The sequence below is a fragment of the Manihot esculenta genome, chromosome 7, assembly GCF_001659605.2.
Source record: "Manihot esculenta cultivar AM560-2 chromosome 7, M.esculenta_v8, whole genome shotgun sequence".
Taxonomy (NCBI): Eukaryota; Viridiplantae; Streptophyta; class Magnoliopsida; order Malpighiales; family Euphorbiaceae; genus Manihot; species Manihot esculenta.
Window position 1 is genome coordinate 28,915,216 of NC_035167.2, and position 27,482 is coordinate 28,942,697.

Consider the following 27,482-nt stretch of genomic DNA (forward strand, 5'->3'; position numbering starts at 1 on the left):
GCATCTTTTTGCCCCATGACATATACCACACATTTTTTTTTTCTTGGCACACATTTTTTCTTGCACACACACACAGAATTTTGTCTTAGCTTTTGCTCTACTCAACATAGATAACAAGGTTAAAAGGGTTTCCTTATCTCATGACCCCATTGATTTGCCACCCCTTTAAGCTTAAATTGAATCATTCACAGTATGTTACCTTCACTTAGGGAGTTTTTCTCTTGAATTGAATCTTCAAATTTGCTAAGGTCAAGGGAAATAAAAATACAAATACATGCAAACACAAAGTTAGTGTAATTCCCTAAGAGCTGATTTGCCCAAACTATCATGAAAAACCAGCATAAAGCACAAATCGTAAACCTGTTCCAATGGTCTAAGACTATGAACTGAGCCTAATAGCCACTTGGAGAAGTGACTGACTGAGTAACCGGGGGTGTATCACCCATGTACACAATCGCGTAAAAAGGTCAGTAACTTTTTCAAGCAAATAAGTTTCGATGGTCTAGACTATGAATAGAGCTAGTAGCCACTTGAACAAGTGACTAACTGAGTAACCGGGGGTGTATCACCCATGTACACAATCGCGTAAAAAGGTTAGTGACTTTTTCAGGCAAGGATAAGAATAAGTGCTGCTGAAAATAAAAATTAAATAAAAAGGAGAAAGAGAGAAGGTGGCAAGTCACTCCTAGGGGTTGCATTAAACCTAACATAAAGGAATAAGCACGATTGAGTCAAAAACCTTTCTCTTGACCATGGTAGGTGAAAGGAAACAAGGAAAGGAGAGGACGACCTTGGTGCATGTACTCTATACTGTGATACTTCAGCTTAGGAGTCTAGGGGGCTGATTAAGTGGTACTTAGGCTCAAAGGAAAAAGGAACTTGATTAACTAAGTTATTTGTTGCTTGAGGACAAGCAAAAAGCTAGGTGTGGGGGTATTTGATCAAGCATAAATTAGCCGCATTTTTATTATCCTTTTTATTGCTTATTTACACATTTTTTAGTTTAATTTATGGTTTTTATCTTGTTTTTACAGAAAAGGAAGAAATTGGAAAATTGGAGAAAAAGTGCAGAAAATTGACAGAAAAGTGATTGGGTCAGTGATTTGCCCAAAACACTCAAATCACCGGGCAAATCACTTTGACAGCAGAAACCTGGAGGCAACAGGCAGAAGTGATATGGGCAGTGATTTGCCCAAGACACTCGAAGACACTGGCCAAATCACTCGCAGAAGACAGAGAGCAGAAAACTGGACTGACTCACAGAAAAGTGATTGGGTCAGTGATTTGCCCAATCACTTCAAATCACCGGGCAAATCACTTTGACAGCAGAAACTGACAGCAGAGCGGGAAATTGGGCAGAAAACAGAAATCCGAATTTTCAGATGTCTAAATCCAACCCAATCACTACCAACATAAAACCAAGAGCCACGAAAGAGCTTCTCATCCAAGGAATTCCAATTGCAATTAAATTCAACATCAAAAGAGGAGTCAAACACCAAATCAAAAAGGGATTTCAAAACCCTAGATAGATAGAATTCTTCAGTTATAAAAGGAGAGCCTCCAAACCAGCAAAGGCATCATCTGGTCAGCAACTCAGCATCATCTCTCAGCACCAGAAACTCTGTAGACATTCTCTTTTCTTCTTTTCATCTTTTCTTTGTGTATTTTGTCCACCATGAGTGGCTAATTTCCTTCCTTTTCTAGTTGAAGTTGAGAATATTCAGGTTTGTGATGAATTGGGAGGTTTAATACTCCATTGTTGAACTCTTGTTTGTTTCAATATTTATGCAAACTGATCTTTTCCATAATTATTACTTTGCTTTTAGAATCAATAAGGGCCCATTGCTTTTAAATTGCTTAAGTAATATTGTTTGAATGATTTAGGTCCGTAATTGCTTAGGTTGTTCAAATACACATTTAATCAAGTTGCATAATCTAAACTTGACCACGCGGTTGGCAAGGATAGAATTGGGTTTTTCTAAATCTTAATGCAGTCAACAGTTGTTCGATGCTACAATGCCCCAAGGACGTTCCTTGGCAACTTGTTGATTAGTGTTTGATTAGCGAACGTTTCCTAATCAAACTAGAACTAAGGAAGAATTTGGATTGTGAGAAGCGTCTTCCACAACCAAAACTGATTTATTGAAATCAAATAGGAGTCTTTAATAATCAATGATCAATTCTGAACAAACTGAATTAGACTCACACTTCAGCTAGAATCTCTTTCTCATTGAAATTCTCATCTATTTAAATTATTGCTTTCTTTTGCTATTTAATTTTAATCATCAAATCAAAACCCCCCTCTTTTAATTACTTGTTATTTACTTGACCTAATCATTATTAGGAAAATCATTGGTGTCAATTCCCTGTGGTTCGACCCTATTGCCACTATCTACAAGTTTATTGTTGATTGTTTAATAGGTTTATTTTTGACGGCTTCGACAACCGCCTATCAGGAGCTGAAAAAATTATTCAAGTGATAACGGACAGCGAAGCTGTTATTAAATTAGGAGGGAAGAAACTGATGGAGAAATTTTCTAATCTATATTAGACTGCTTATAGTGCTCACTGTATTGATTTGTTTTTAGAAAAAATTGGAAATAAGAATAGTGAAAAAAATAATTAACCAAGCCAAAGTAATTACTCAATTTATTTATAATCATAATTGGGTGGTCAATTATATAAAGAAATTTACGGACAATAGAGATATTATTCAACCTGTCATCACTAGATTTGTCCATTATAGGGTGGGGCAAAGAATATGTTTGAAACAGAACAATGGATAATGAGCAAATATGGACAAGCAACAGTGGTCCAGTGCATGAAACCAAAAAAATTGTGCTTAGCTTAGGCAACGAAGGAATAATAAAATTGTGTTTGGCTAAGGTAATAAAGGAAGAAACTTTTGAGAGAGGGCACAATAAATATTAAAAGTTTAAGAATCTCTTCTGAAGATTTTAAGACTAGTTGATAGGATGACAAGCCAACAATGAGATTTATATATGAGGCAATGGAGCAAGCAAAGTTGGCTATTCAAAAAAATTTCAGAAACTATTTAGAATATTAGAGAATAATCGATCATTGTTTAAATTTTCAATTGCATCATGACTTACATGCAGCTGGTAAGAATATTGTATTATAATTTGATAGTTTAGAAAATTAAATTATTAAATTAAGAGAACTTATTATCTATTTTCATATTTTATTTTGCAGGATATACTATTTTCTAAATCCTTAATATCAAGATGGTCCACATGATATTGAAAATAATAATAAAATCATATTAGGTCTAGAAAATGTGATTCAACGTCTAGAGGGGGATTTAGTAAACTAAGGAAAAACATTAAATCAAGTAAGTAATAAGCTAATCTTAAGTGTTAGTGTAGTTAAAACTTGAACTTTGAAACTTGAACTGTTACTCTTGAAATTGAAGTTAACTTACTGGAATTTGGAACATGTAACCCCTACTTTTTAGGATAAAATGGAGAGTTTTGGAACAGTTTTGGCGCAAAGGTCAATTAAGTTCACTAGTCTAGCCACCGTATTGGACTATTGGTACAAATAATATAAAATAAATATAAATTATTTTTGTTCAACTAAGTTTATTAAAATGATAAAAATTTAAAAATATTTTGCAGCTGAATGGTGGATTAATTACAGAGAAAGTGCTCCTGAGTTAAGAAAAATCGCTATCAAAGTGTTGAGCTAAACAACTTCAGTTTCAAATTGTGAGAGAAATTGGAGCATATTTTTCCTTATTCACACATAGACAAAAAACAAATTGAAGTATAAAAAATGACATGTACTTATCTCTGTGCACTACAAAATGAGGTTGAAAGTTAGAAATGTGACAAGAAAAAACCAACGAGAATTGGATAGGAGCTATGATCCAATTAATTTGGATTATATTTTTGAAAAATATGATATGTTAAACTCTTAGTTGGAGGAAAGAGAATCTCCATTACTTGATGATGACGAAGAGAAGGGTATTGATAAAAATGCTCCATCATGGTCTGAATCTGCCACTCAAGCTCAATGACAACAAGGTGGTGCTAGTGATGATTCTTCTATTTTATCCAGTTCTAGTAGTGATAATGATGATGATTGTGGTGATCAAGGTGGAGGAGGAATCACAGTTGAAGAAGGTGGTAGTCGTAGTTCACAAGATCTACCTAGTCAAAGACAAAGTGAAATTAGAATCGCTTCTGAACCATCTCTAGTGCGTACATATCAAAGATCACAAGGCTCTCACTGTTGTAGTATCGGTGGTGCTGAAACATCCCAAACAAGGGGTAAGGGTATTGCATATAAGGAGTTAATTGATTTATCAAATTATGGATACGGCTTTGGCACGTATAATTGAAATTTTATGTATGATGGTGGATCCGGTAGTAGCTCATAAACTGAAGATACTTTTTCATCAAAAAATAAGTTTTATGGCCAATTTGGAGAGATGCCATATCCAATAAATTATCCTCTTACATATTCATATTATCTCTTATCAGGAGCAGAGTCAGCTTCATCGTAACCTCAACAACCAATTTATAGTGATTCTAATGATATAGGTGGTGTTTCCTTATTCAATTTTGATCCACAACAATACTATCAACATCAGCAGCATTGTAACGACCCGTAAATCGGACCGCTACCGGCGCTAGGATCCGGGTCGACTTAAGGCCGCCGGGACCCGTAGCAAGCCAAACATACATCCTGGAAACCTGTTTAATCCCATACATGATCATGAAAATACATAAAAATTTAAAACCTTTCTTTCAAACATCCAACTCAACCTGAACATATACTGTACATAATCATAATCATAATTCGGATCCCTCTGTGGGACCTCAACAATGCCTCAAAGGGCAAATACATCATGAGATGAGTTGGCTTCCATAACATTATAAAACATTTTGATCATGTAATAAAAGGGATACCTCAATACATAATGTCAAGCACAATATCTAATCCTCAATATCATTACACATAACATAGCTATAATATACTGAAATCTCTTACATTACATCATAATACAACTGTCATGTCCACAACTAACTATTACATAAACACTTCATATCTCTGGCTAACCTCCTGGTCTACCCTGTACCTGCACATCTGGGGTTAGGGGAGAGGGGTGAGCTACAAAGCCCAGTGAGCAGAATAGAGAAAACATATATTACAATTTCATGCCATTATGTAATGCAACACATCACAACAAATCACATCTCGGATGGTATTGTCACCAATAGTCCTCTACATAGTCCAAATGTGCCGGGACGTAGAATGGGTACAACCGGTCTTTCCCTTAACATAACATATCATACAGTCCAACTGTGCCAGGGACGTAGAATGGGTACAACCTGGACTTCCTCTTACATCGTGCCAGGGACGTAGAATGGGTACAACCTGGACTTCCATACCATATCTCATGCCGTAGCATCATCATATCATATGAGGACTAAGGATCATCCAATGACCAATCCACACCAACATCATAAATGCAATGCAACATATTCGTGGATACTAATGCAAACAACCTACTATATCTCATGGCATTCATGATGCATGGATCATGCTCAAATTTCATATTTCATTTATTTTAAAACTTAAGGTTTATTTCACTCACCTCTGGCTAGCTCTGACAAACTCTGTAGCAGCTGGCTCACTGCTGGGGTCCTCGGTTCCTCGGGTCCGAACCTACACAGGTGGACTCCAATGAGGGACCAAACATACATAAACATAACTCTAATATACTCCCCAAAAACCCCCTATAACATCATGAAATCATCACATAAAAACATGCAAGAAATGGCTGAACAGGGCACTTTCGGCGGCAGGTTCGGCGGCCGAAAGTCCCTCCAGAGCCGAAAGTCAGGCAGGTTCGGCGGCACCTTCGGCGGCCGAAACTCCCAGACAGAGACGAAACTCATGCATGTTCGGCGGCACCTTCGGCGGCCGAAAGTCCCAGACAGAGACGAAAGTCTCCTTTCGGGGGCAACTTCGGCAGCCGAAAGGCCTGCCTCACCAGCCATGTTCGGCGGCCGAAAGCTCCTTCGGCTGCCGAACCTGGTTTCTGCCAAAGGGCAGAAACTTTGGCTCCTCTATGCACATTTGCCTCCCAACTCTCAAATCATGCATAAACTCAACCAAAACATGCAAAAATACATACAATGGTTCCTAGGGGCCTCAAACTAACTTAAACCCCAACTACAACACACAAGGACAACACAAATCAACATACATTGTTCATCAAAACATCAAAACCCATAAACTCATCAACAAGCTTAAACATGCATCTCTACCCATAAAACAACTTAATGCTTGTTTCAAACACATAACAAGGGTGGATCCGAGCTTACCTCTTGAAGAAACGAGAGGAAAGGCGATCCTAGCTTGGAGATGGAGAGATTGAGCTCTTTGAACCTCCAAGTACCCAAAACTTGCTCTTTACTCACAGATCTTCAAAACAGAAGTTAAAACCCGTGAAAACCATGGAAGATCTAAGGAAAACACTCAAGATCGAGGGAGAGGTGGCGGAGACTCACCTTGGCCGACAACGGGGGAGAAAAAGCTCGCCCGTGCGGACCTAAGGGACCCTTTTATAGGTGGCTGGCCAGGCCACATTCGGGGGCCGAATGTGCCTCCGCATCCATGCAAATGTTCGGCGGCCGAACATGAGGTTCGGCGGCCGAACCTGCACTTTCCTCACTCATGCTTTCGGGGGCCTAACGTGCCTCCAAAACGCATGCATGTTCGGCGGCCGAACTTGACTTTCGGCGGCCGAACCTGGGTTTTCTTCCAAAGACTTTTCATGCAAAAACTCATTTAAAAACATACTTAAAATTATTAAAAACATGAAAACATATCGTAAAAACATACTTTTACCCTTCTAGAGGTTTCCGACATCCGGGATTCCACCGGACGGTGGGAATTCCGATACCGGAGTCTAGCCGGGTATTACATTCTCCCCCCCTTAAGAACATTCGTCCCCGAATGTACCTCAACTAGCACACATAGCATGGCATAAGACATAACATATATACATAGCACATAAATACATAGAGATCTAACCTTAAAAGAGATGGGGATATTGCTGGAGCATGGACTCCCGTGTCTCCCAAGTGCACTCTTCCATATTGTGGTGGTTCCATAGGACTTTCACCATCGGGATTTCCTTGTTTCTTAGCTTTCTGATCTGGGTGTCTATGATCCGTACTGGCTGTTCAACATAGGTGAGATCCTCTTGGACCTCCACATCAGGCTCACTAAGAACCTTACTCGGATCCGACACAAACTTCCTCAACATAGAAACATGGAAGACCGGATGGATTCTTTCCATTGAAGCAGGTAAATCCAGCTTGTACGATACATTCCCAATCCTTTGCAGGACTTCAAAGGGTCCGATGTACCGTGGAGCCAGCTTACCTTTCTTCCCGAAGCGAACCACTCCCTTCATTGGAGACACCTTAAGCAATACCAGATCCCCCTCCTGAAACTCTAACTGTCTTCTGCGGACGTCTGCATAGCTCTTCTGTCTGCTCTGAGCAGTCTTGATTCTCTCTCTGATTATGGGTACCACCCTGCTGGTGATCTTTACTAACTCAGGCCCTGCCAAGGCCTTTTCTCCAACTTCCTCCCAGCAAACAGGTGATCTGCACTTCCTCCCATACAAAGCTTCATATGGAGCCATCCCGATGCTAGCATGGTGGCTGTTGTTGTAGGCAAACTCCACCAAAGGTAGATGCTGCCTCCAAGAACCGCCAAAGTCCAGCACACACATTCTGAGCATATCCTCGATAGTCTGGATGGTCCTTTCTGACTGTCCATCAGTCTGGGGGTGGAAGGCAGTGCTGAAATCCAACCTAGTACCCATGGCATTCTGCAGACTCCGCCAAAACCTGGAGGTGAACTGGGGCCCTCTATCTGACACTATTGAAACAGGAACCCCATGCAACCTGACGATCTCGTCCACATACACCTGCGCCAACTTTTCCGCAGAGTAGCCACTCCTGACAGGAATGAAGTGAGCAGATTTGGTGAGTCTGTCCACAATCACCCATATGGAGTCTAATCTGTTGGACGTCGCCGGTAACCCCACTACGAAGTCCATAGCTATATTTTCCCATTTCCATTCTGGAATAGGTAGCGGGTTAAGCATTCCAGCCGGCTTCTGATGTTCCAGCTTCACCCTCTGACACACTTCGCAGGCTGACACGAACTGTGCCACTTCTTTCTTCATAGCTGGCCACCAATAAACCTTCCTTAGATCTTGATACATCTTGGTGGCTCCGGGGTGAATGCTGTATCTTGCATTATGAGCCTCTCTCATAATGTCTCCTTTTAGCCCAATGTCATCTGGTACACATAATCGACTCCCATAGCGGAGGATCCCCTTATTGTCGAATCTGAACTCGCTGTCTTTGCCCGACTGGACAGTCCTGGCAATCTTTACTAACTCTGGGTCCTCATGCTGTTTCTGAGCCACCTGCTCCAGAAACACGGGTGTCACTTTCATCTGAGCAACCAAGGCACCTGTACCAGATAACTCCAACTGTAGACCTTCCTCAATGAGCTTGTAAAACTCTTTCACCACTGGTCTCCTCTCTACCGTGATGTGGGATAGACTGCCTAGTGACTTCCGGCTTAGGGCGTCTGCCACGACATTCGCCTTACCCGGATGATACTGAATCTTGTAATCATAGTCACTCAGCAATTCTACCCACCTCCTCTGCCTCAGATTCAGATCCCTCTGACTCAAGATGTACTGCAGGCTCTTATGATCTGTAAAGATCTCACATTTTACCCCATAGAGGTAGTGCCTCCACATCTTGAGTGCAAAGATTACTGCTGCCATCTCAAGGTCATGTGTGGGGTAATTCAACTCATGCTTCTTCAGCTGCCTAGAAGCATAAGCGATCACCCTCTCATTCTGCATCAGTACACAACCCAGTCCCACACGGGACGCATCACAAAAGACTGTAAAGTCCTCTCCACTAGATGGCAGAGCTAACACTGGTGCTGAAGTCAACCTCTTCTTAAGCTCTTCAAAACTCTCTTCGCACTGGTCGGTCCATAGAAACTTCTGATTCTTTCTGGTCAACCTGGTCAGAGGAGCTGCTATCTTTGAGAAGTCCTGAACGAACCTCCTGTAGTAACCTGCTAAACCCAAGAAACTTCTAATCTCTGTCACTGAAGTGGGTCTAGGCCAGTTAGCTACAGTTTCTGTCTTCTTGGGGTCTACCTCAATACCATTCTCTGACACTACATGTCCCAAGAACGAAATGCTCCTCAGCCAGAACTCACACTTAGAGAACTTGGCATACAAGCCATGTTCCCTCAAAGTCTGTAAGACCAACCGCAGATGATGGGCATGCTCCTCTGCATTCCTGGAATACACTAAGATATCATCTATGAAGACAATAACAAAGTGATCCAGGTACTGGCTAAACACTCTGTTCATGAGATCCATGAATGCTGCAGGGGCGTTAGTTAACCCGAACGGCATCACAAGGAACTCAAAATGCCCATATCTGGTCCTGAAAGCTGTCTTTGGCACATCTTCATCCCTTATCCTTAGCTGATGGTACCCCGATCTCAGATCTATCTTAGAGAAACAACCTGCTCCGGCTAGCTGGTCAAATAGATCGTCGATCCTAGGCAATGGGTACCTATTCTTGGTAGTGACTTTGTTCAACTGCCTGTAGTCGATACAAAGTCTAAGGGATCCATCCTTCTTCCTCACAAACAAGACCGGAGCACCCCAAGGTGAGGTACTCTGTCGGATGAAACCCTTTTCTACCAGCTCTTGCAACTGTTCCTTCAACTCCTTTAACTCGGCTGGGGCCATCCTGTAGGGAGGGATAGAGATCGGTCTAGTTCCAGGCACCAACTCTATCTCGAACTCTATCTCCCTAGCAGGTGGTAATCCTGGAAGCTCATCAGGAAAGACATCCTGAAACTCTCTGACAACTGGCACCGAGGCCGGCTCCCTGACCTGACTGTCTAGTTCTCTCACATGAGCTAAGTACCCCTGACATCCCTTCCTAAGCAACCTACGAGCCTGAAGAGCTGATATCAAACCTCTAGGCGTGCCCCTCTTGTCTCCTCTGAAGACGACCTCTGACCCGTTCTGATCTCTGAACCTGACTACCTTGTCCCTGCAGTCCAAGGTAGCACCATGGGTAGATAGCCAATCCATCCCTAGAATGACGTCAAAATCTGTCAAATCTAGAACCACAAGGTCGGCGGAGAGGCATCTTCCCTCAATAAAAACTGGACTGTACTGGCAGACTGACACTGCCACTGACGGGTCACACTTGGGTCCACTGACCCATAGGGGACACTCTAACCCAGAGACTATCAGACCCAACCTCTCAACGGCTCTCGGAGCAATAAATGAATGAGATGCACCTGGGTCCATTAATGCATACACATCAGAACACCCAATGACGAGATTACCTGACACCACGGTGTTGGATGTGTTAGCCTCCTGCTGAGTCATGGTGAAGATCCTGGCTGGAGCTGACGGACCTTCACCTCGGGAACCAGAAGAAGAGGCTGCCCCTCTCCCTCTACCTCTACCACTGCCCTGAGTCGTGGCCGGAACTGCTGGCTGTGCCACACTACCAGAAGCTGTCTGCTGGGGCTGGCCCATGAAAGGCGCTCTAGGACAATCCCGGGCCATATGTCCCTCCTGTCCACATCTGAAACATGTGTTAGTCCCAGCTCGACACACTCCCCTGTGTGGTCTTCCACATCTCTGACATTCTGTACCATCTGAGCCTGAACTCGAGCCACCGCCAAATCCCAGACCGGATTTCAACTTGTTCCAAAACTTATTCTTCTTCGGCTTCCTGGTGGTGTTATCCCACCTCTTCTTTCCTGAGTTCTGAGAAGAGAAACCTGGTCCTCCTCTGCTTGGGGTCTTAACCCCTGAAGACTGGGTCACTGACTGCCTCACTGACCCCTCAACTATAGCACTTGCCTCCATTCTTCGAGCCATATCCACCACAGTGTGGAAACTTTCTCTCTCAGCTGACTGAACCAACGAGGAGTACCTGGAATGCAGCTTCATAACATATTTCTTGGCTTTCTTCGTATCTGAATCTAGAGCTTGCCCTGAAAAAGGCAATAGCTCCAAGAATTTATCCGTGAACTCCTCTACACTCATGTCTTCTGTCTGTCTCAGTCGCTCAAACTCAATCATCTTCAGTTCTCTAGAACTGTCTGGAAAAGCCCATCCAGCGAACTCATTCGCAAATTCTTCCCATGTCATACCGTCTAGTCTCGGGTCCACATAACACTTGAACCATTCCCGTGCCTTCTTGCACTTTAAAGTGAACCCTGCCATCTGAATGGCCCTGCTGTCACTTGCCCCTAGCTCATCAGTTATTGTCTTCACCACTCTCAGATACTCAAAGGGATCATCCCCTGACTTGTATTTGGGAGCATCTAGCTTGAGGTAATCTGTCATCTTTACCTTGCTCCCATCGACCGAGCTAGGTCTAGGAGGTTGAGTAACTGGGGCTGTTGGTTCTGTAGGTGGTGGAGGTGGAGGTGCAGCATTCCCCGAGGTGGGGTTTGCCGGGTTTGGATAGAAGGGTGAGGGTGGATAAGCTGGGTACTGTGTATAGGGTGGATAGAAAGGTGGATAAGGCATGTAGGTAGGGTAGGGGTTAAAGCTGGAGTAATCCGATGTACCTCCCATCGGATACCCTGAACCCTGTGGGAAGGGTGGATAATGGGGTGGAAAACCATACTCCGAGGCCTGAACGCCTCCCTGAGACTCCCCCGTCCCTTCTTCCTGCATGCTCACATCCAGGTTCCCATCCCTCCTCCGATCCTCTTCCATAACCTCCCTCACATCTGAAGAACTTCCTCCTCTATCTGTCCCCCTTCTGCTAGCATCAAAAGACCTTCTAGGGTCCCTTGACACTCTTTCTCTGTTGGCTCTACAAGACATTGCCCTAGGCAATGTAGGAGGACGGGCGCTCGTGCCCTCATCCTCAGGTGGCACTCCAGTCAATCGCGCAGACCGACGAGTTCCTCTCATCCTATTTTCTGAAAAACAGTACACATCAAGCAAGCATTAGCATCATATGGTTCATGTGGGCACACATGAACCCTCATCACATAAACATATCATAGCATATCATAGCATCAATGCACATGTATATAATCATGGCATTTCACATCATCATGTAAGACAGGACTCCACATCCTATCCTAGTGGACATGACCTTTCCTATTGTGCTTGACCTTCTATAACCTCTATGAGCCCGACACTCTAGGTCCGACCCTATGAACCTAGGGCTCTGATACCATTCTGTAACGACCCGTAAATCAGACCGCTACCGGTGCTAGGATCCGGGTCGACTTAAGGCCGCCGGGACCCGTAGCAAGCCAAACATACATCCTGGAAACCTGTTTAATCCCATACATGATCATGAAAATACATAAAAATTTAAAACCTTTCTTTCAAACATCCAACTCAACCTGAACATATACTGTACATAATCATAATCATAATTCGGATCCCTCTGTGGGACCTCAACAATGCCTCAAAGGGCAAATACATCATGAGATGAGTTGGCTTCCATAACATTATAAAACATTTTGATCATGTAATAAAAGGGATACCTCAATACATAATGTCAAGCACAATATCTAATCCTCAATATCATTACACATAACATAGCTATAATATACTGAAATCTCTTACATTACATCATAATACAACTGTCATGTCCACAACTAACTATTACATAAACACTTCATATCTCTGGCTAACCTCCTGGTCTACCCTGTACCTGCACATCTGGGGTTAGGGGAGAGGGGTGAGCTACAAAGCCCAGTGAGCAGAATAGAGAAAACATATATTACAATTTCATGCCATTATGTAATGCAACACATCACAACAAATCACATCTCGGATGGTATTGTCACCAATAGTCCTCTACATAGTCCAACTGTGCCGGGACGTAGAATGGGTACAACCGGTCTTTCCCTTAACATAACATATCATACAGTCCAACTGTGCCAGGGACGTAGAATGGGTACAACCTGGACTTCCATACCATATCTCATGCCGTAGCATCATCATATCATATGAGGACTAAGGATCATCCAATGACCAATCCACACCAACATCATAAATGCAATGCAACATATTCGTGGATACTAATGCAAACAACCTACTATATCTCATGGCATTCATGATGCATGGATCATACTCAAATTTCATATTTCATTTATTTTAAAACTTAAGGTTTATTTCACTCACCTCTGGCTAGCTCTGACAAACTCTGTAGCAGCTGGCTCACTGCTGGGGTCCTCGGTTCCTCGGGTCCGAACCTACACAGGTGGACTCCAATGAGGGACCAAACATACATAAACATAACTCTAATATACTCCCCAAAAACCCCCTATAACATCATGAAATCATCACATAAAAACATGCAAGAAATGGCTGAACAGGGCACTTTCGGCGGCAGGTTCGGCGGCCGAAAGTCCCTCCAGAGCCGAAAGTCAGGCAGGTTCGGCGGCACCTTCGGCGGCCGAAACTCCCAGACAGAGACGAAACTCATGCATGTTCGGCGGCACCTTCGGCGGTCGAAAGTCCCAGACAGAGACGAAAGTCTCCTTTCGGGGGCAACTTCGGCAGCCGAAAGGCCTGCCTCACCAGCCATGTTCGGCGGCCGAAAGCTCCTTCGGCTGCCGAACCTGGTTTCTGCCAAAGGGCAGAAACTTTGGCTCCTCTATGCACATTTGCCTCCCAACTCTCAAATCATGCATAAACTCAACCAAAACATGCAAAAATACATACAATGGTTCCTAGGGGCCTCAAACTAACTTAAACCCCAACTACAACACACAAGGACAACACAAATCAACATACATTGTTCATCAAAACATCAAAACCCATAAACTCATCAACAAGCTTAAACATGCATCTCTACCCATAAAACAACTTAATGCTTGTTTCAAACACATAACAAGGGTGGATCCGAGCTTACCTCTTGAAGAAACGAGAGGAAAGGCGATCCTAGCTTGGAGATGGAGAGATTGAGCTCTTTGAACCTCCAAGTACCCAAAACTTGCTCTTTACTCACAGATCTTCAAAACAGAAGTTAAAACCCGTGAAAACCATGGAAGATCTAAGGAAAACACTCAAGATCGAGGGAGAGGTGGCGGAGACTCACCTTGGCCGACAACGGGGGAGAAAAAGCTCGCCCGTGCGGACCTAAGGGACCCTTTTATAGGTGGCTGGCCAGGCTACATTCGGGGCCCGAATGTGCCTCCGCATCCATGCAAATGTTCGGCGGCCGAACATGAGGTTCGGCGGCCGAACCTGCACTTTCCTCACTCATGCTTTCGGGGGCCTAACGTGCCTCCAAAACGCATGCATGTTCGGCGGCCGAACTTGACTTTCGGCGGCCGAACCTGGGTTTTCCTCCAAAGACTTTTCATGCAAAAACTCATTTAAAAACATACTTAAAATTATTAAAAACATGAAAACATATCGTAAAAACATACTTTTACCCTTCTGGAGGTTTCCGACATCCGGGATTCCACCGGACCGTGGGAATTCCGATACCGGAGTCTAGCCGGGTATTACAAGCATCACCTTAATGATCAAAACTCGAAAAACTAAAGTCAAGATAAACAAAAACATGCACAACGTTCTCTTTGGTGGTAGTGAAGTGGATATTTTTCTATATGATATTTAATTTAAGCTAAATAGTCTGTATTTGATGTATTTATATTTATTATATATTTATATACATTGTTCTCAATTAAATCTATGGATATCATATCATTATATAAACTTTACAAATTAATTTGAAAAATTTGTGTAGCGCCAGGTCGTTACTATTACGTTACGGTCATTATAAGCTTGTTTACATTACCTGCGACAACGATTTAAAGTCATGGTTATAGTATAATGGTATAGGTTAATGATATCATGATATAATTTTTAGTCATTGACATAGGGCATAATTTATTATTTCGCATAATGTTTTGTCATTTGCATATATATATATAGTATATTTCTTTTTTCAAAAAAGCCTTTCCCCCTATTGTTGATTCATGGTAACTTTTACTTCAATATCTTTTTGTTTTTTGCATGATCCATTTGTTGTAATTAACATCTAGCCTCCACCAACACTTGTATTGTGAATGATTTGGTTTCTTACAGTAATGACAAAGTGAATGATTTTCACTTTTATTACCTAACATGTTTCTCTTTCTATTTAGTGATTTTGTTAGAAGTGCACCTTCTACGTGGCCTTCATCTCTCATAATTTTTCTTTGTTCAAATGTTTGTAAAGCATTTACAAGTTCTACCAAGCTAATACTCAACATATTATTAAATTCTCTAAAGATAATATTGTAATTTCATATCACTAAAAAAATATGATAATAATTGTTTCAATTATTCTATCACCAAAAAATTCTTTTCCAAGTAGTCTCATATTTTCTACAATGTCAAACAACTTGTTAACATACTCGGTGATAATTTTTTTCTCTTTCATTTTCTGCATTTCAAATTCTCGTAATAAATTTATCACTCACATGTGCTTCACTCTCTTATTTCCTTGGTATTCAATTTTTAGGTATTTCCAGATTTTTGCAGGAGACTCTAGTTGAATAATCTAGTAGGAATGCAGGTGAGAGCAGTGAAGCTGCTCTCGTGGCACGGATAAGGTTTGTTCGGCACTATAAGTGTCGAACAAGCCCACTTAAACACAGTTCGGCACTCATGGTGCTGAACTTCTCCTTCTTCGCCAAGATAGGTGCCGAACTAGCGTGTTCGGCAGTATGACTGCCGAACTAGCGTAGTTGACACACAGAATCCGAAAATATTTTCGAATCCTGCATGATTTAAAAAATATTTTTTAAATTATGTATGATTTGAAAAATTGCTCAATATGAGATAACGAAGTGTGGCTGGTCTGGGCAATGAGTGTGATTGGAAAGCATGAAAATCGTGTCCTAGTTACACATGAGTGGTGGTGGCCTTAACACTAGATCAATTTCCTTATGTGACCAGTTATGCTAGTTCTTTATCCTTGCTCAACGTGTCCTCAGATACTGGTGATGCACGCTGCAGCGTCGACTCTTCATGAGAGGTTTTGAGAGATAATTTGAGTTTTTTTGCACTTTTACCTTCTTTTTTATAATCTAGAATCTGGCAAGAATTTAATTCAATTCTTTTCTTTTAACAGTTAATTTGTAAGAATTTAATACAATTATTTTTTTAATAATTTTTTATTCAAAATAAAAGAATTTAATTTTTTTAATTAAAAATTTTTCATTTGAAAACTTAAATTATTTTATAAAAAATTACTTTATCTTTCATTTGATATAATTCATTTTATAAGAAAAGAAATTAAAAAATTTTACAAAATTTTGTAAAATTTCTTATTTTTTTTAAATGAAAATTTTTTACGTTAAAAATAATTGAATTACTTCATTTCAAACAAAAAAATTATTAGAAAAAAATTAATAAAATCAAATTTCACCGAAATTCTTTATTTAAACAGATTTTTTTTTTCAAAATAAATTATACCGAATGAATGATTAATTATTTATTGATAAGAGAATATGCAAGTTGAGTGAATGCAGAGTCCTTTGGTCCTTGGTCTCATGGGTGTTGGTTTGATGAGATTTTGTTTTCTTCTTTATTTTTGGGTCTTTTGGGATTCTTTCAATTGCCGAGATGAAAAGAGAGCGACTTTGAGAGTTTTGAGTGTACGAGACTCCTTGGTCGTTAACGTGAGAGTCTGATATGCACGGAATTTTCAAATATCTTAATAGATTAACCCTCGATTTGGATCTTTAATTGTGTAATTGAAATTGGAGAAATTAAAGAAAAAATGAAAAGAAAAAAAATAGAAATTAAATTTCTTCTCCATTAAATGTTCCTTTTCTAGTAGAATTTAGAGAAAAGGCTAACATTGATAGGGTAGCACATAATATTACCTCTTGTGTATGATTCTATTGATTGAGCCAGATGGACTATGCTTTAATTTGTGCTTTGATTTCCCAGTTGGACGTTTGCTTGTGCTGGGAATCTCTACTGAGCTAGTGTTTTTTTATACCGTTGTCTTGCCTATGATGCTGGATAGTTAGTACATGTGTCTAGCTAAGTAGGGTATTATCTGCTTGTTTGAAGCTCGCAGAACTATTATGACAGTGGTTACCTTGGTGTTGAGGAAGTTTTATTATGGCCTGAATGTGGAATGCTGTTGCCTTGGTATGATGTTGCCATATGTTTTTGCTGCTTGGAAGTTATGATTATGGATTCTAAGGCTCTGCTGGTATAGTTTCGCTGCAATAATATTCGAACTGTGGTGGTCCTTTTGGTTTACTGCCTGGCATTGATGCATAGTTGCGTTTGATTTACTCATTAAGGATGAACGAGCTGAATATTTATCAGGATGCCATGAGTATACAGGAAGGCTAATATTATTTTGAATGTGACCTGTTGTGAGGCTTGGTGCTGCTTCATTTATAGCATTGTTGTGAAGCCTTGTGTTGGATTGACAGGTGATGGAGATATTGTGCTTTTGTTATTTGTAGCGGCTGGATTTTCTTGACTTTTGGAAAAGAATTTGCTGAAGGAAATGGGTATAATTGTGATTAATTGCATGCAGAGTTAAAACTGGGAGGTAATTTTGATTTCTGGATGATGCCGTGAGTTGGTGTTATGTTTTTTGTTTTGCTGCAGATTTTCAGAGATGTTGCTACCACTTTTCCAAGTAAACGAAGTTGCAATAAAATAGTCAATGATACCCAAGTCCAGGGAAGCGGAGAAAATACAAATTTTTCAACTGATAAAAGACTCACAAAAGATTAAGCAGAAAACTTGGTCATCAAGTCAATTTTGTCTATAAACAAGCTTGCAGGGTCAATCAATCTAACAAATCCAGCAACATACAATATGTTCAATTCAGTCTGCTATTTCATTAGTCCAATTCAATTCTAATATTCAGCCTATCTTAAGCTCGGCATTTCAAAGATCAACTCTACTTTCACATTTACTTTCAATATTTTAATCTTCTATTTACTGTAAATTTCCAAAGTTTAGTCATTTTTCATACTTTTACTCAATATGCAATCTACAGTAGCATCATTTTTCATTACAATTCAAATCAGCATCTTAAGAACAAAAGTCCACTTTCAATTCCTAAATTAGTTGTACAACATCTAGTCGAAGTGCACTCTTAAAGGATATGAGGAAATATTCAATCTTCTATTTTCACAAACTAGAAACCAAAACTTAGATAGGCTGCTACCATGCTGGTCAAAGGAACAGATATGTTGTCATCTACAGTTTCAGTAGTTGGAAGGGACTCCACTACTGTCGAGAGTAAAGCAACAAAAGCAACCCTTTGAATTGCTGACATCCAATCCAACTGAAAATATCCCAAAGCTGAGTAGTAATACAGCATCCTATGATGCAAAGACAATGTTATGTCAATGTCAATATCGATATCTATACACAATGGCAGAACTAAAATTATAACCCATAAAAAGGCCATAACTAAAATTATAACCCATTTAACATCTGAACCTATAAAAATCATAACAATTAAACATAAATTAATCATATTATCAATGGTTTATAGGAAAAATTAAAAATTAATCATACACATTGTTCATTGCATTCTAAATTTGGTTGATTATGCTCTAAATTTTCATAAAATAATAAAATTACTCCGGTCTAACTTTTTCAATTCATTAAAATTTAGAACACAATCAGAAAAATTTAGTGTATAACTAATAATATGTGTTATTAATTTTAACTTTTTTTAGATAAATCAATGATAATATGCCTAACTTATGTTTAATTATTATGATTTTTATAAGTTTCAGGAGTTAAATAAGTGATGACTTTAGTTAAGGTATTTAATGGATTAATCTCAACTAGCACAGCTGCCTAAGTATATATTCAACCATATTTCTATCCATTAATTTGACTAACAACATAGGAGGTCTAAATTAAACGTACCCGATAGAAATCAAGAATCCAAAAATGAACATAGATATGCTACCCACCCAACTCTTCTGTTGATTATAAGGAAGTTTCACTGACCCAAATCTTCTCCCCATGATATCAGCCACACCTAAAGGCCCATATCAACTATTAGAAAGGGAGAAATATAAGCTTTGAGGTTTAAGCAAAAGGCTTTACCATCCCCAGCACACATCATTGCCAAAGTGATTACCCCAACAGGAGACTCACGCCAAAAGACTAGTGAACAAAAAATCAATATGAGGACATAATACAAAGGACCCCTTAGCAGCTCCCTGCAAGAACAAAACAGTGTAGCTTTGATTGAAATAAAAAAAAGATGTAAAAAGCCAGGGGATGATGACGATGGAGAAGGGGACAAAATTACTCTGGATTTCCTTCTCGAGTAACAGACTTTATGAGACCATCATCAGGAGCCAACGAGAGGCCATAGATGACAAGCCTCAGGCAATTCACAAGAGGCACCAAAGAAGCAAAGTAGCGAGCCTCTTTTGAAGTGCTATTCTACGATCAAAATGATCAGGCTGATGAAGTTAATGAAATATCAAAATTCAAACTCATTGGATCTGGCACATCCGAAGAAACAGAGAATGCATACCTGAAAATAGGCCAAGAAATGGCGAAAAGCAAACCAGACGATATATGAACCAGTTTTCTGCTCAAATTCTGCTTCAAGTAGCAAACAAATTATCAATGTTGAATAGCAAATTTTAACTAATTCCATGGAGTTAAAGATGCAGAATTGCAAATGAAATTTTCTTTTCAATCTGAACAAGATACGTATGGATTTATGTATCAATTCTGTAAAATTATGCAGAAATCCTAACTGCAAAATCCAATTCGCTGGAAATAAACACTCAATTAAGTTATAGCACCTGCTTGATAACTTCTCGTTCAGTGAGAGTCTCAAAAGCGAGAACCAGACAGTAAGCACCGGCGAGAACAGCAGCCGTAGCTCCAGCATCTTGAAGCAAAGCCCCCCCAGCGGCGGCAACTGGAGTGAAGGACGGCGAAGAACTCCGAGTGGTGGTTGCATGGGGAGGACGATAGAGAAAATGAAAGTGTAAGACAGAAGTCGGCTTCGGAGAGAAGCAATGAGGAGAAGAATAAGAGAAAGGGAGGTCAATGAGGGACCTGTGTACTAGGCGGCGGTGGCGGTGGAGGAGGAGAGAGAAAGTGGGAGTTAAGGATAAGGGAGTCATTCTAGCAAGCATCACGACGGCAGAGATAAAGCTGAGCTTGCTTTTGTCGATCTCTGCGATGCGCGGAAGATCCCATGCAAAACGGCATCCGTTTATTCCTATGCGCAGATGGGTAGTTGTGAATTATAGCCATCATCCATCAGACGATTGGATTCTTGGGCTACGAGCTATCACCAGATTATTGCTCCAACGCAAACAGTTTACAGTGCCTGTTAATAGCAGAGCACTTGCACTTTACAATGAGCTTAAGTTTAAGGCCCGCCGTTTAGAAAGTTAAAAAGTCGCTTTTCAAATTAGTAAATTATTTATTAAAAAAATATTAGTAAATTATTTTTAAATTGTTTGAATAAATCATAAAAGAGTTTTGCGGTCATAATTATTCCGCAGTTCTATCCACTTTCATCGTCTTAAATTCAATTCCTTTTAATTTAAGATGTATTATAAGTTTTTTAATCTACAAAGATCACACGTTATGCTCCGAAAAGGTAACGTCTCCGCATCTTAAATATAAAAATCATAACTCCTATCTATTTAAAAATATAAACTATTACTTTATCATCCTATATTAATACATAATTTAATTTTATCATCCTATATTAATACACAATTTAATTTCATTGAGCATGCGTTATAAAATATTATAAATTTTTCATTATTTATAGGCAGAACTAATACTAGAATAAATGTCAATCTTTTTTTGACTCTTTAATTTTTTTAAATCAATTTTATTATAAGAGCATTTATTTTAGAAAAATCTTGAACAAATCTTCTATAATAATTTATCATACTCAAAAAGTTTTTAATTTATATCACTATAGTGGGTCTGGACTGACTTGTCACAGTTTTTACTTTCTTATAGTCTACCTCAATTCTATTTTCTAACACTATAGGCTCCAAAAAATAGATGTTTCTCAACCAGAACTCATACTTGAAAAACTTAGCATACAATTTGTGTTCTCTCAAAGTCTATAATACTCTTCTTAAACGATGGGCATGTTCCTTTGTATTCCTGAAATATACTAAAATATCATCAATAAAGATAATAATAAAGTGATCTAGAAACGACATAAAAACTCTATTCATGAGGTCCATGAATATTTTGGGAGTATTGGTCAACCCAAACGGTATTAGTAGAAACTCAACTGGTGATACCTAAATCTCATATCTATCTTAGAGAAATAACCGCTTGTGTTAGTTGATTAAACAAATAATCAATTCTAGGTAAAAGATACTTATTCTTGGTAGTAACTTTGTTCAACTGTTTGTAGTCAATATAAAGTCTCAAAATTTTATCATTCTTTTTCACAAATAACACTGGAGCACCCTAAGGTGAGGTACTAGGTAGAATGAAATCTTTATCTACCAGCTCTTGTAACTGCTCCTTCAACTCTATCAACTGTGCAAGTGTTATCCTGTAGAGAGGAATAAAGATGGGTCTAGTACCTAGCAATATTTTAACTTCAAACTCTATTTTCCTATCAAGTAAACCTGGCAAATCCTCTAGGAAAACATCTAAGAACTCTTTAACCACAGTCACTGAAGTTGGTTCCCTGACCTGACAATCCAACTTTCTCACATGAGCAAGAAACTCCTAAAAACCCCTCCTAAGCAACCTATGAGCTTGTAAAATAGATATCAATCCTTTAGGCCTAGCTGACATTTCCCCTTAAAAGATGACATATGATCCATCATATCCTCTGAAACTAACTACCTTGTCACTCTAATCTAAGATAGCACCATGAGTAGATAGCCAACCTATACTTGGAATGAAGTCAAAATCAGTCAATTCTAGAATCATAAACTGGATAGAATCGATAAACTCTCTATCAAAGATGGATCACACCTAGGCCTATTGATCCAAAAAGGACACTTGAGCCTATAAGTTATCAAACCCAAACTGTCTGTGGCCCTTGGAGAAACAAAAGAATGAGAGGCGTCAGGGTTCATAAGAGTATACATATTAGAACACCTAATAGAGTGTTCACCTCACATCATTGTGTTTGAGGTGTTGGCTTCCTATTATGTCATAGTGAAGATTCGTGCCCGTGCTGAAGGACCTTTCATGTTTAAAACCTACCGAGGAAGAGGCTGCCCCTCTTCCTCTATCTCTATCTCTCCCTTTTCCCTAAGATACGGCTAAAGCTACTCACTAAGCCACACTACTAGAAGCTGCCTGTTAGAACTGTGTCATCCTAGCTACATTAGACCACTCACGTGCCATGTGTCCCTCATGTCCACACCTATAACAAGCTATAGTCCCAAATCAATAAGGTCCTTTGTGTGGCTTTCCACATCTAACATATCCAGAGCTATTTGAGCCAAAACTTGAATCAGACTTCAATCTATTCTAGAACTTGTTTTCTTTTAGTCTTCTTAGTGGACTTACTCCACTTCTTGCTTCTTGTAGTTGCGACACTTAGAGAAGAGAGGTAAAACTTCCCTGTACTTGAGGCCTTAGAACCTAATGACTAGTCCATCTACTATTTCACTGTCTCCTGAATGATGACACTGGCCTCCATCTTTCTAGTTGCATCCACTATAATGTGGAAACTCTCTCTCTCCTGCTACGATCAAGGAGGAATACCTAGAGTGGAGTCTCATGGCATACCTCCTGATACAAGCAAGGAAATAATATGATGTTTCAAAAATTTAAAATGGGAAACTCCAAATCATGACAAATCAACCATCGCTTAATTCAAGACTTACGAGATGAGAACTATATTTGGAAAGCATGGAAGAATAAGGAAACAAGTCACACTCTCTTCAACACATGTGAACGCACAACACAATTTCAGATCGCGTAATGCATGTATGATCAAATTGCATTTAGGCTAATTTTATTATTTTAGTATTTTAATATTTTGTGAGATTTATTTTAAATTAATTTGGCCTATAATGGAAGTTAAATTCTTGAAACCCATTTAGAAATGAGATTTCTCCAAGATAATTTAGGAAAATGATCTTTAATGTAATCCAGGTTTGACTATTTGACTAGATATCTTTCATATATTGTAATTACACCTTCCTACAATAGAATTAGGATTTGAAGGCTATAAAAACACTCTTAAGGTGGTAGCCAGAACACTACAAAATAATAGACTATCAGCGACGGATTTTTCCGTCACAGATAGTCTGAAATCCGTCGCTAAAACTTTCAGTGACGAATTTTCGACGGACTCAAATCCGTCGCTTAAAGTCATGTCGCTAATTTTTTTTCCGACGGATCAGGCTTCCGTCGGAAATATTAGCGACGGATTTCCGACGGATCTTAACTCCGTCGGATAAATTTGCGATGGATAATTTCGTCGGAAAAGTTTAGCGACAAACGTTTTTTGTCGCTAAATCCGTCAGAATATCTAAATTCATCCGATAAACAATCCGTCGCTAATCTGTCGGAAATAATTAGCGACGAAAATTATCCGTCGGAAATATTAACACATTTTAATAAATATTCTCACAAATCCGTTGCTAATCTGTTAAAATTCGATCACAAAATAAATTTTCCTGCTTTTATTTAGATATTTCCTGTATAATCAAATAATTTATAATTAAGAATCATATTGAATATAAATCAAATATCATTCATAATAATTATAATTAATGTTCATAATACTTAACAATATTCATAAAATTTAAAATAAATTTAAAATATTTAACAATGTTCATAAAATTTAAAATAAATTCATAATACTTAACAATGGTCATAAAATTTAAAATAAATCCATAATACTTAACAATGTTCATAAATTTTAAAAGTAATCTATGAATTTGTTGAACCATCTGATAGAGAAGTAGGATCTGCAGTTGTGTTATGCGGTAAAGATATTTTTTTGTTCTTCAATGATTTCATCTGATCTTTTATTTGATTTTCTATTTGCACTCGCATTTGCTCTTGCATTTGCTCCATGTCTTATTTCATTTTGATCCGGTTTTGCTCTAATATTTGTTCAACCTCCTCTAACGAAAACATAGTTTGAGAAGGTCCTCCAGGATGAGCTGATGTGCATGAGAAGGAGGTAGTTGGAGTTCCTGATTTTGCAATATCAGAAGATCCAAAACCATAAACTCTTCCTTTACTACTTCCAGAAATTTCAATCCACTTATTCAAATCAAAAGCAGACTGACTCTCACACTTGTCATTCACATTTTCAGCAATAGCACTCAAATAAGCTTCCTAAGTAAAAAAAGAAAACATAATAAACATTTCATTAACCATACACAACTAATGATAACATAACAAATAGAAAAATAATGTGATAACAATAAATAAGCAAAAAAAACTTACATCAACTCGTCGTGATTTTCCATCAATGAAAACACATTGACTCCCCTTTTTTGTGTGAGTTGCACGAAATAGTTCAAGTTGAGTTAGTTGCCTACCCAACTTCTTTGCCTACAAAAAAGAAATAATCACACAACACAAAATGCACGAATAATTTCTAGCCATCTATATAAATACAGAATTGTATAAATAAAAGTAAGAAGTAAAAGAGTGATACCAATTTATTCTCATGAACCTCCAGTTTTATTGAACCACCAGAGTGTTTCGTAATAATCCCATCTTTTTCTACATTTCTATTGGCTTTACCAGCTTCTGATTTCTTTCTACACTCTGGTGTACTCCAATATGCAACAAGTTCATTCCATATCTCTGTCTCCATCCAATCTGGTCCTAAATTGTATAGATAAGCAACATTTTTCTTCTTGTGCTTACGCAACAATTCGCTCCTAACTCTATTAAGGATGTCTCGCAGTCTTTCTTTACCTACCTTTTCCCAAGCAATTCGAACCATATCTTCTTCACTCACATCTCATACATATCGACTCTATAAATAACAATCAGTGTTATGTAAATTTAAAAAACTTAAAATGCATATTAGAAATTTTAGAATATAAGTTGTATTTACCCGAAAAAGTCCGAAGAGCTCGTCTTTTGTCTTTAAAGGTATTTCTGACCAAGTTTTCCATAGAGCAGTGTAGCGCATCTTAATGTCATTAGTGATTGATCTAGTAACTGTGGAATCTAAAAAACTGCAATATTTTTATATATAATGAGTAGTTGTAAGTCATAATACATATTAAATCAATAGCAAAAAGTTGTATATGACTTACACATTTCCTTTCAATCTAATCAATTGTCGATCAGAAGGGTTTGATGGGATAGGATGTCCCAAGTTCGGACCTCTAGTTCGAACTGATGATGATGAGAATGCGTTTGCTTGCCCCCCTAATGCTTGTGGAGTGTGCTCCAGTGTTTCCTCCTGCACCTGTACTGCCTCATCTGTTTCATTCATAGAGAGCTGCTGGCTATGTCCTCTACCTCTAGATGATACTGCTCTTCGAGGCATCTGAAAAAATAATTGTCCATTAGTTTCAATTAACAATAAAGACAAACAATATATAAAACCTTAATCAATATACAAATTCAACTTTAATTATATACTAATTTAACAAATCAAACACACTAATCAATTTAACAATACATATCAAAGTAGAGTTGAATGAAGGCATGTAAAGTAAACCGACAAAGCCGAATTATACATATCAAAAGTTATGAAAATGAGTTATAAAAAAAACTGAATAATTTTTCATATAAATGTTTACAATAATTAAAAAAAAAATTAGAAAAGGAAGATGTAAAAAAAACAATACCTTTTTTTTTAAAGACCTATTAAGTTTTTTTCATGATTATAGTATTTTTCAAGTTAAGCTATATTATTGTGTTGATTTAGTATTTTTTAGAAAATTTAAAATATTATTTTAGAAAATTTAAACATTTAAAAATAATATTTTTAAAATTGAGGGGTTTAATGATATAAGTATTTTTTTTATTAATAAAAGACCATTACTATTTATTTTATCTATTTGATTAAGACTTTATTTTATCTATTTGATTAAGACATTACTATTTAAAATTTCCAATTAAATTATAAAAAATAATTAATTAAATAATTTACTAATTATCTGAAATATTAATTATTAAATTACTGTCTATTTATCGATAAAATTTCATGGTTATTTTTTTTTTTTTTTGAGTATTTAACATGTTACCTTAAACTATTTTATCCTATATTTATCACAAATATATACTAATTGTTTTAATATTTTTTATAATTATTTTAAAATTTCATAATATAATTTTATAAAAAGTCAGATTTTGAATCTAAGAAATAAAATTTTCAACTCATATAGTTTTTTCAACTTCTAATTATAAAAATTAAAGCTGTGGACGCTTGAAAGCTAACTTGGACATTGAAGCAAATCAATTTATTAATAAGTTTTGATTTAATATATTAAAGTAAAATAAATTAAAAAAATTAAATTCAAACATAAGACAAAAATTTAATTATAAACAATTTAGAAAATTTTAATATCAAATTAATTGAATTATTTCAAATAATTACCTGATAGGCAATGGCGAGCGGCAGCGGGAAGAGCGGCAATGCTGTGGCGGCGGGACGAGCGTCCAGCAACGGGGACAGAAGTGTCCAGCAGCAGCGAGCGTCCAGCAGCACAGATAGAAGCGTCCAGCAGCGGCGACAGTGGCGAGATTAGCGGCGGCGGCGGTGGCGGCGACGATTGTGGCAAGGAGAAAGGTGTGGCGTCGGGGAGAGGAGAGGAGAGGAGAGGAGAGAAGAGAAAGAGGGCGGCTAAAATCAAAAGAGATGATCAAAGAAATTATTAGGATTTTTTCTTTTATATTTGCATTTTCTGACGGGTTAGCGACGGAATAAATTCCGTCGCTAATATTTTAAAAATCCGTCGCTAATCCGTCAGAAATATAAACATATATTATTCGTTGCTACTCCGTCGCTAATTTTTTTTTCCGACGGAAGTATTTTTCATCGCTGATAGTCCGTTTTTTTGTAGTGCAAGAAGCCAATGAATAAAAATGATGTTATGAATAATATTTAGTTCTTCTCCATTATTTAGCAACTTATCAAGATTTAACCTTGTGGCGTTCTAATATGGATCTCCTCCATGCTTAGTCAACTTATCAAGAATTTCTTATGGTGTTCTCGAAGATGGAATCACTTGATTATCTATGTTTCTAATCATATTGATTGGTTAGAGGTGTAGTAGAGCAACCTTCGCTTGATTATCTATATTTCTAATCACATTAGTTGGTTAGGGGTGTGGTAGAGCAACCTTCACTCCCTTATCCATAGTTATAATCACATTCGTTGATTAGGAGTGTAGTAGAGCAACCTTTTGGAAGATATCTTTGCTTTGTTCTTTGT

The 27,482-nt window shown here is 38.3% G+C and overlaps 2 protein-coding genes across 4 annotated transcripts; both read right to left on the bottom strand.

Moving 5' to 3' along the window:
- Positions 1-18,082: 18,082 nt before the first annotated feature.
- On the bottom strand, positions 18,083-20,491 carry LOC110618605 (probable phytol kinase 1, chloroplastic). 3 transcript variants are annotated; one of them, XM_021761777.2, is made up of 6 exons: positions 19,915-20,490; positions 19,638-19,705; positions 19,407-19,538; positions 19,199-19,314; positions 19,016-19,130; positions 18,083-18,456 (listed from the first exon to the last, which is right to left on the bottom strand). In XM_021761777.2, exons 1-6 carry the CDS (start codon positions 20,251-20,253, stop codon positions 18,270-18,272), a joined length of 957 nt encoding a protein of 318 aa, XP_021617469.1. In that variant the 5' UTR covers positions 20,254-20,490; the 3' UTR covers positions 18,083-18,269. The 3 variants fall into 3 exon arrangements, with proteins under 3 accessions (XP_021617469.1, XP_043813955.1, XP_021617470.1); XM_021761778.2 differs by having other exon boundaries at positions 18,117-18,456; positions 19,063-19,130; positions 19,915-20,491; XM_043958020.1 differs by lacking the exon at positions 19,407-19,538.
- A 3,660-nt stretch (positions 20,492-24,151) lies between these two features.
- Positions 24,152-25,034, bottom strand: LOC110619038. Its single transcript, XM_021762297.1, has 3 exons — positions 24,741-25,034; positions 24,560-24,634; positions 24,152-24,415 (listed from the first exon to the last, which is right to left on the bottom strand). Exons 1-3 carry the CDS (start codon positions 25,032-25,034, stop codon positions 24,152-24,154), a joined length of 633 nt encoding a protein of 210 aa, XP_021617989.1.
- Positions 25,035-27,482: the final 2,448 nt, after the last annotated feature.

Bases quoted from the DNA above. Each gene is read 5' to 3' on its own strand.
- LOC110618605 (XM_021761777.2), bottom strand. From the start codon at position 20,253: ATGCTTGCTAGAATGACTCCCTTATCCTTAACTCCCACTTTCTCTCTC. The intron at 19,315-19,406 runs GTAATTTTGTCC...TTGTTCTTGCAG, and splicing joins ACTCGAGAAGGAAATCCAGA to GGAGCTGCTAAGGGGTCCTT. The intron at 18,457-19,015 runs GTACGTTTAATT...TTTGCATCATAG, and splicing joins GGATTCTTGATTTCTATCGG to GATGCTGTATTACTACTCAG.
- LOC110619038 (XM_021762297.1), bottom strand. From the start codon at position 25,034: ATGGTTCGAATTGCTTGGGAAAAGGTAGGTAAAGAAAGACTGCGAGAC. The intron at 24,635-24,740 runs GTATCACTCTTT...TCTTTTTTGTAG, and splicing joins AGGTTCATGAGAATAAATTG to GCAAAGAAGTTGGGTAGGCA. The intron at 24,416-24,559 runs GTTTTCATTGAT...TTTTTTACTTAG, and splicing joins CAAAAAAGGGGAGTCAATGT to GAAGCTTATTTGAGTGCTAT.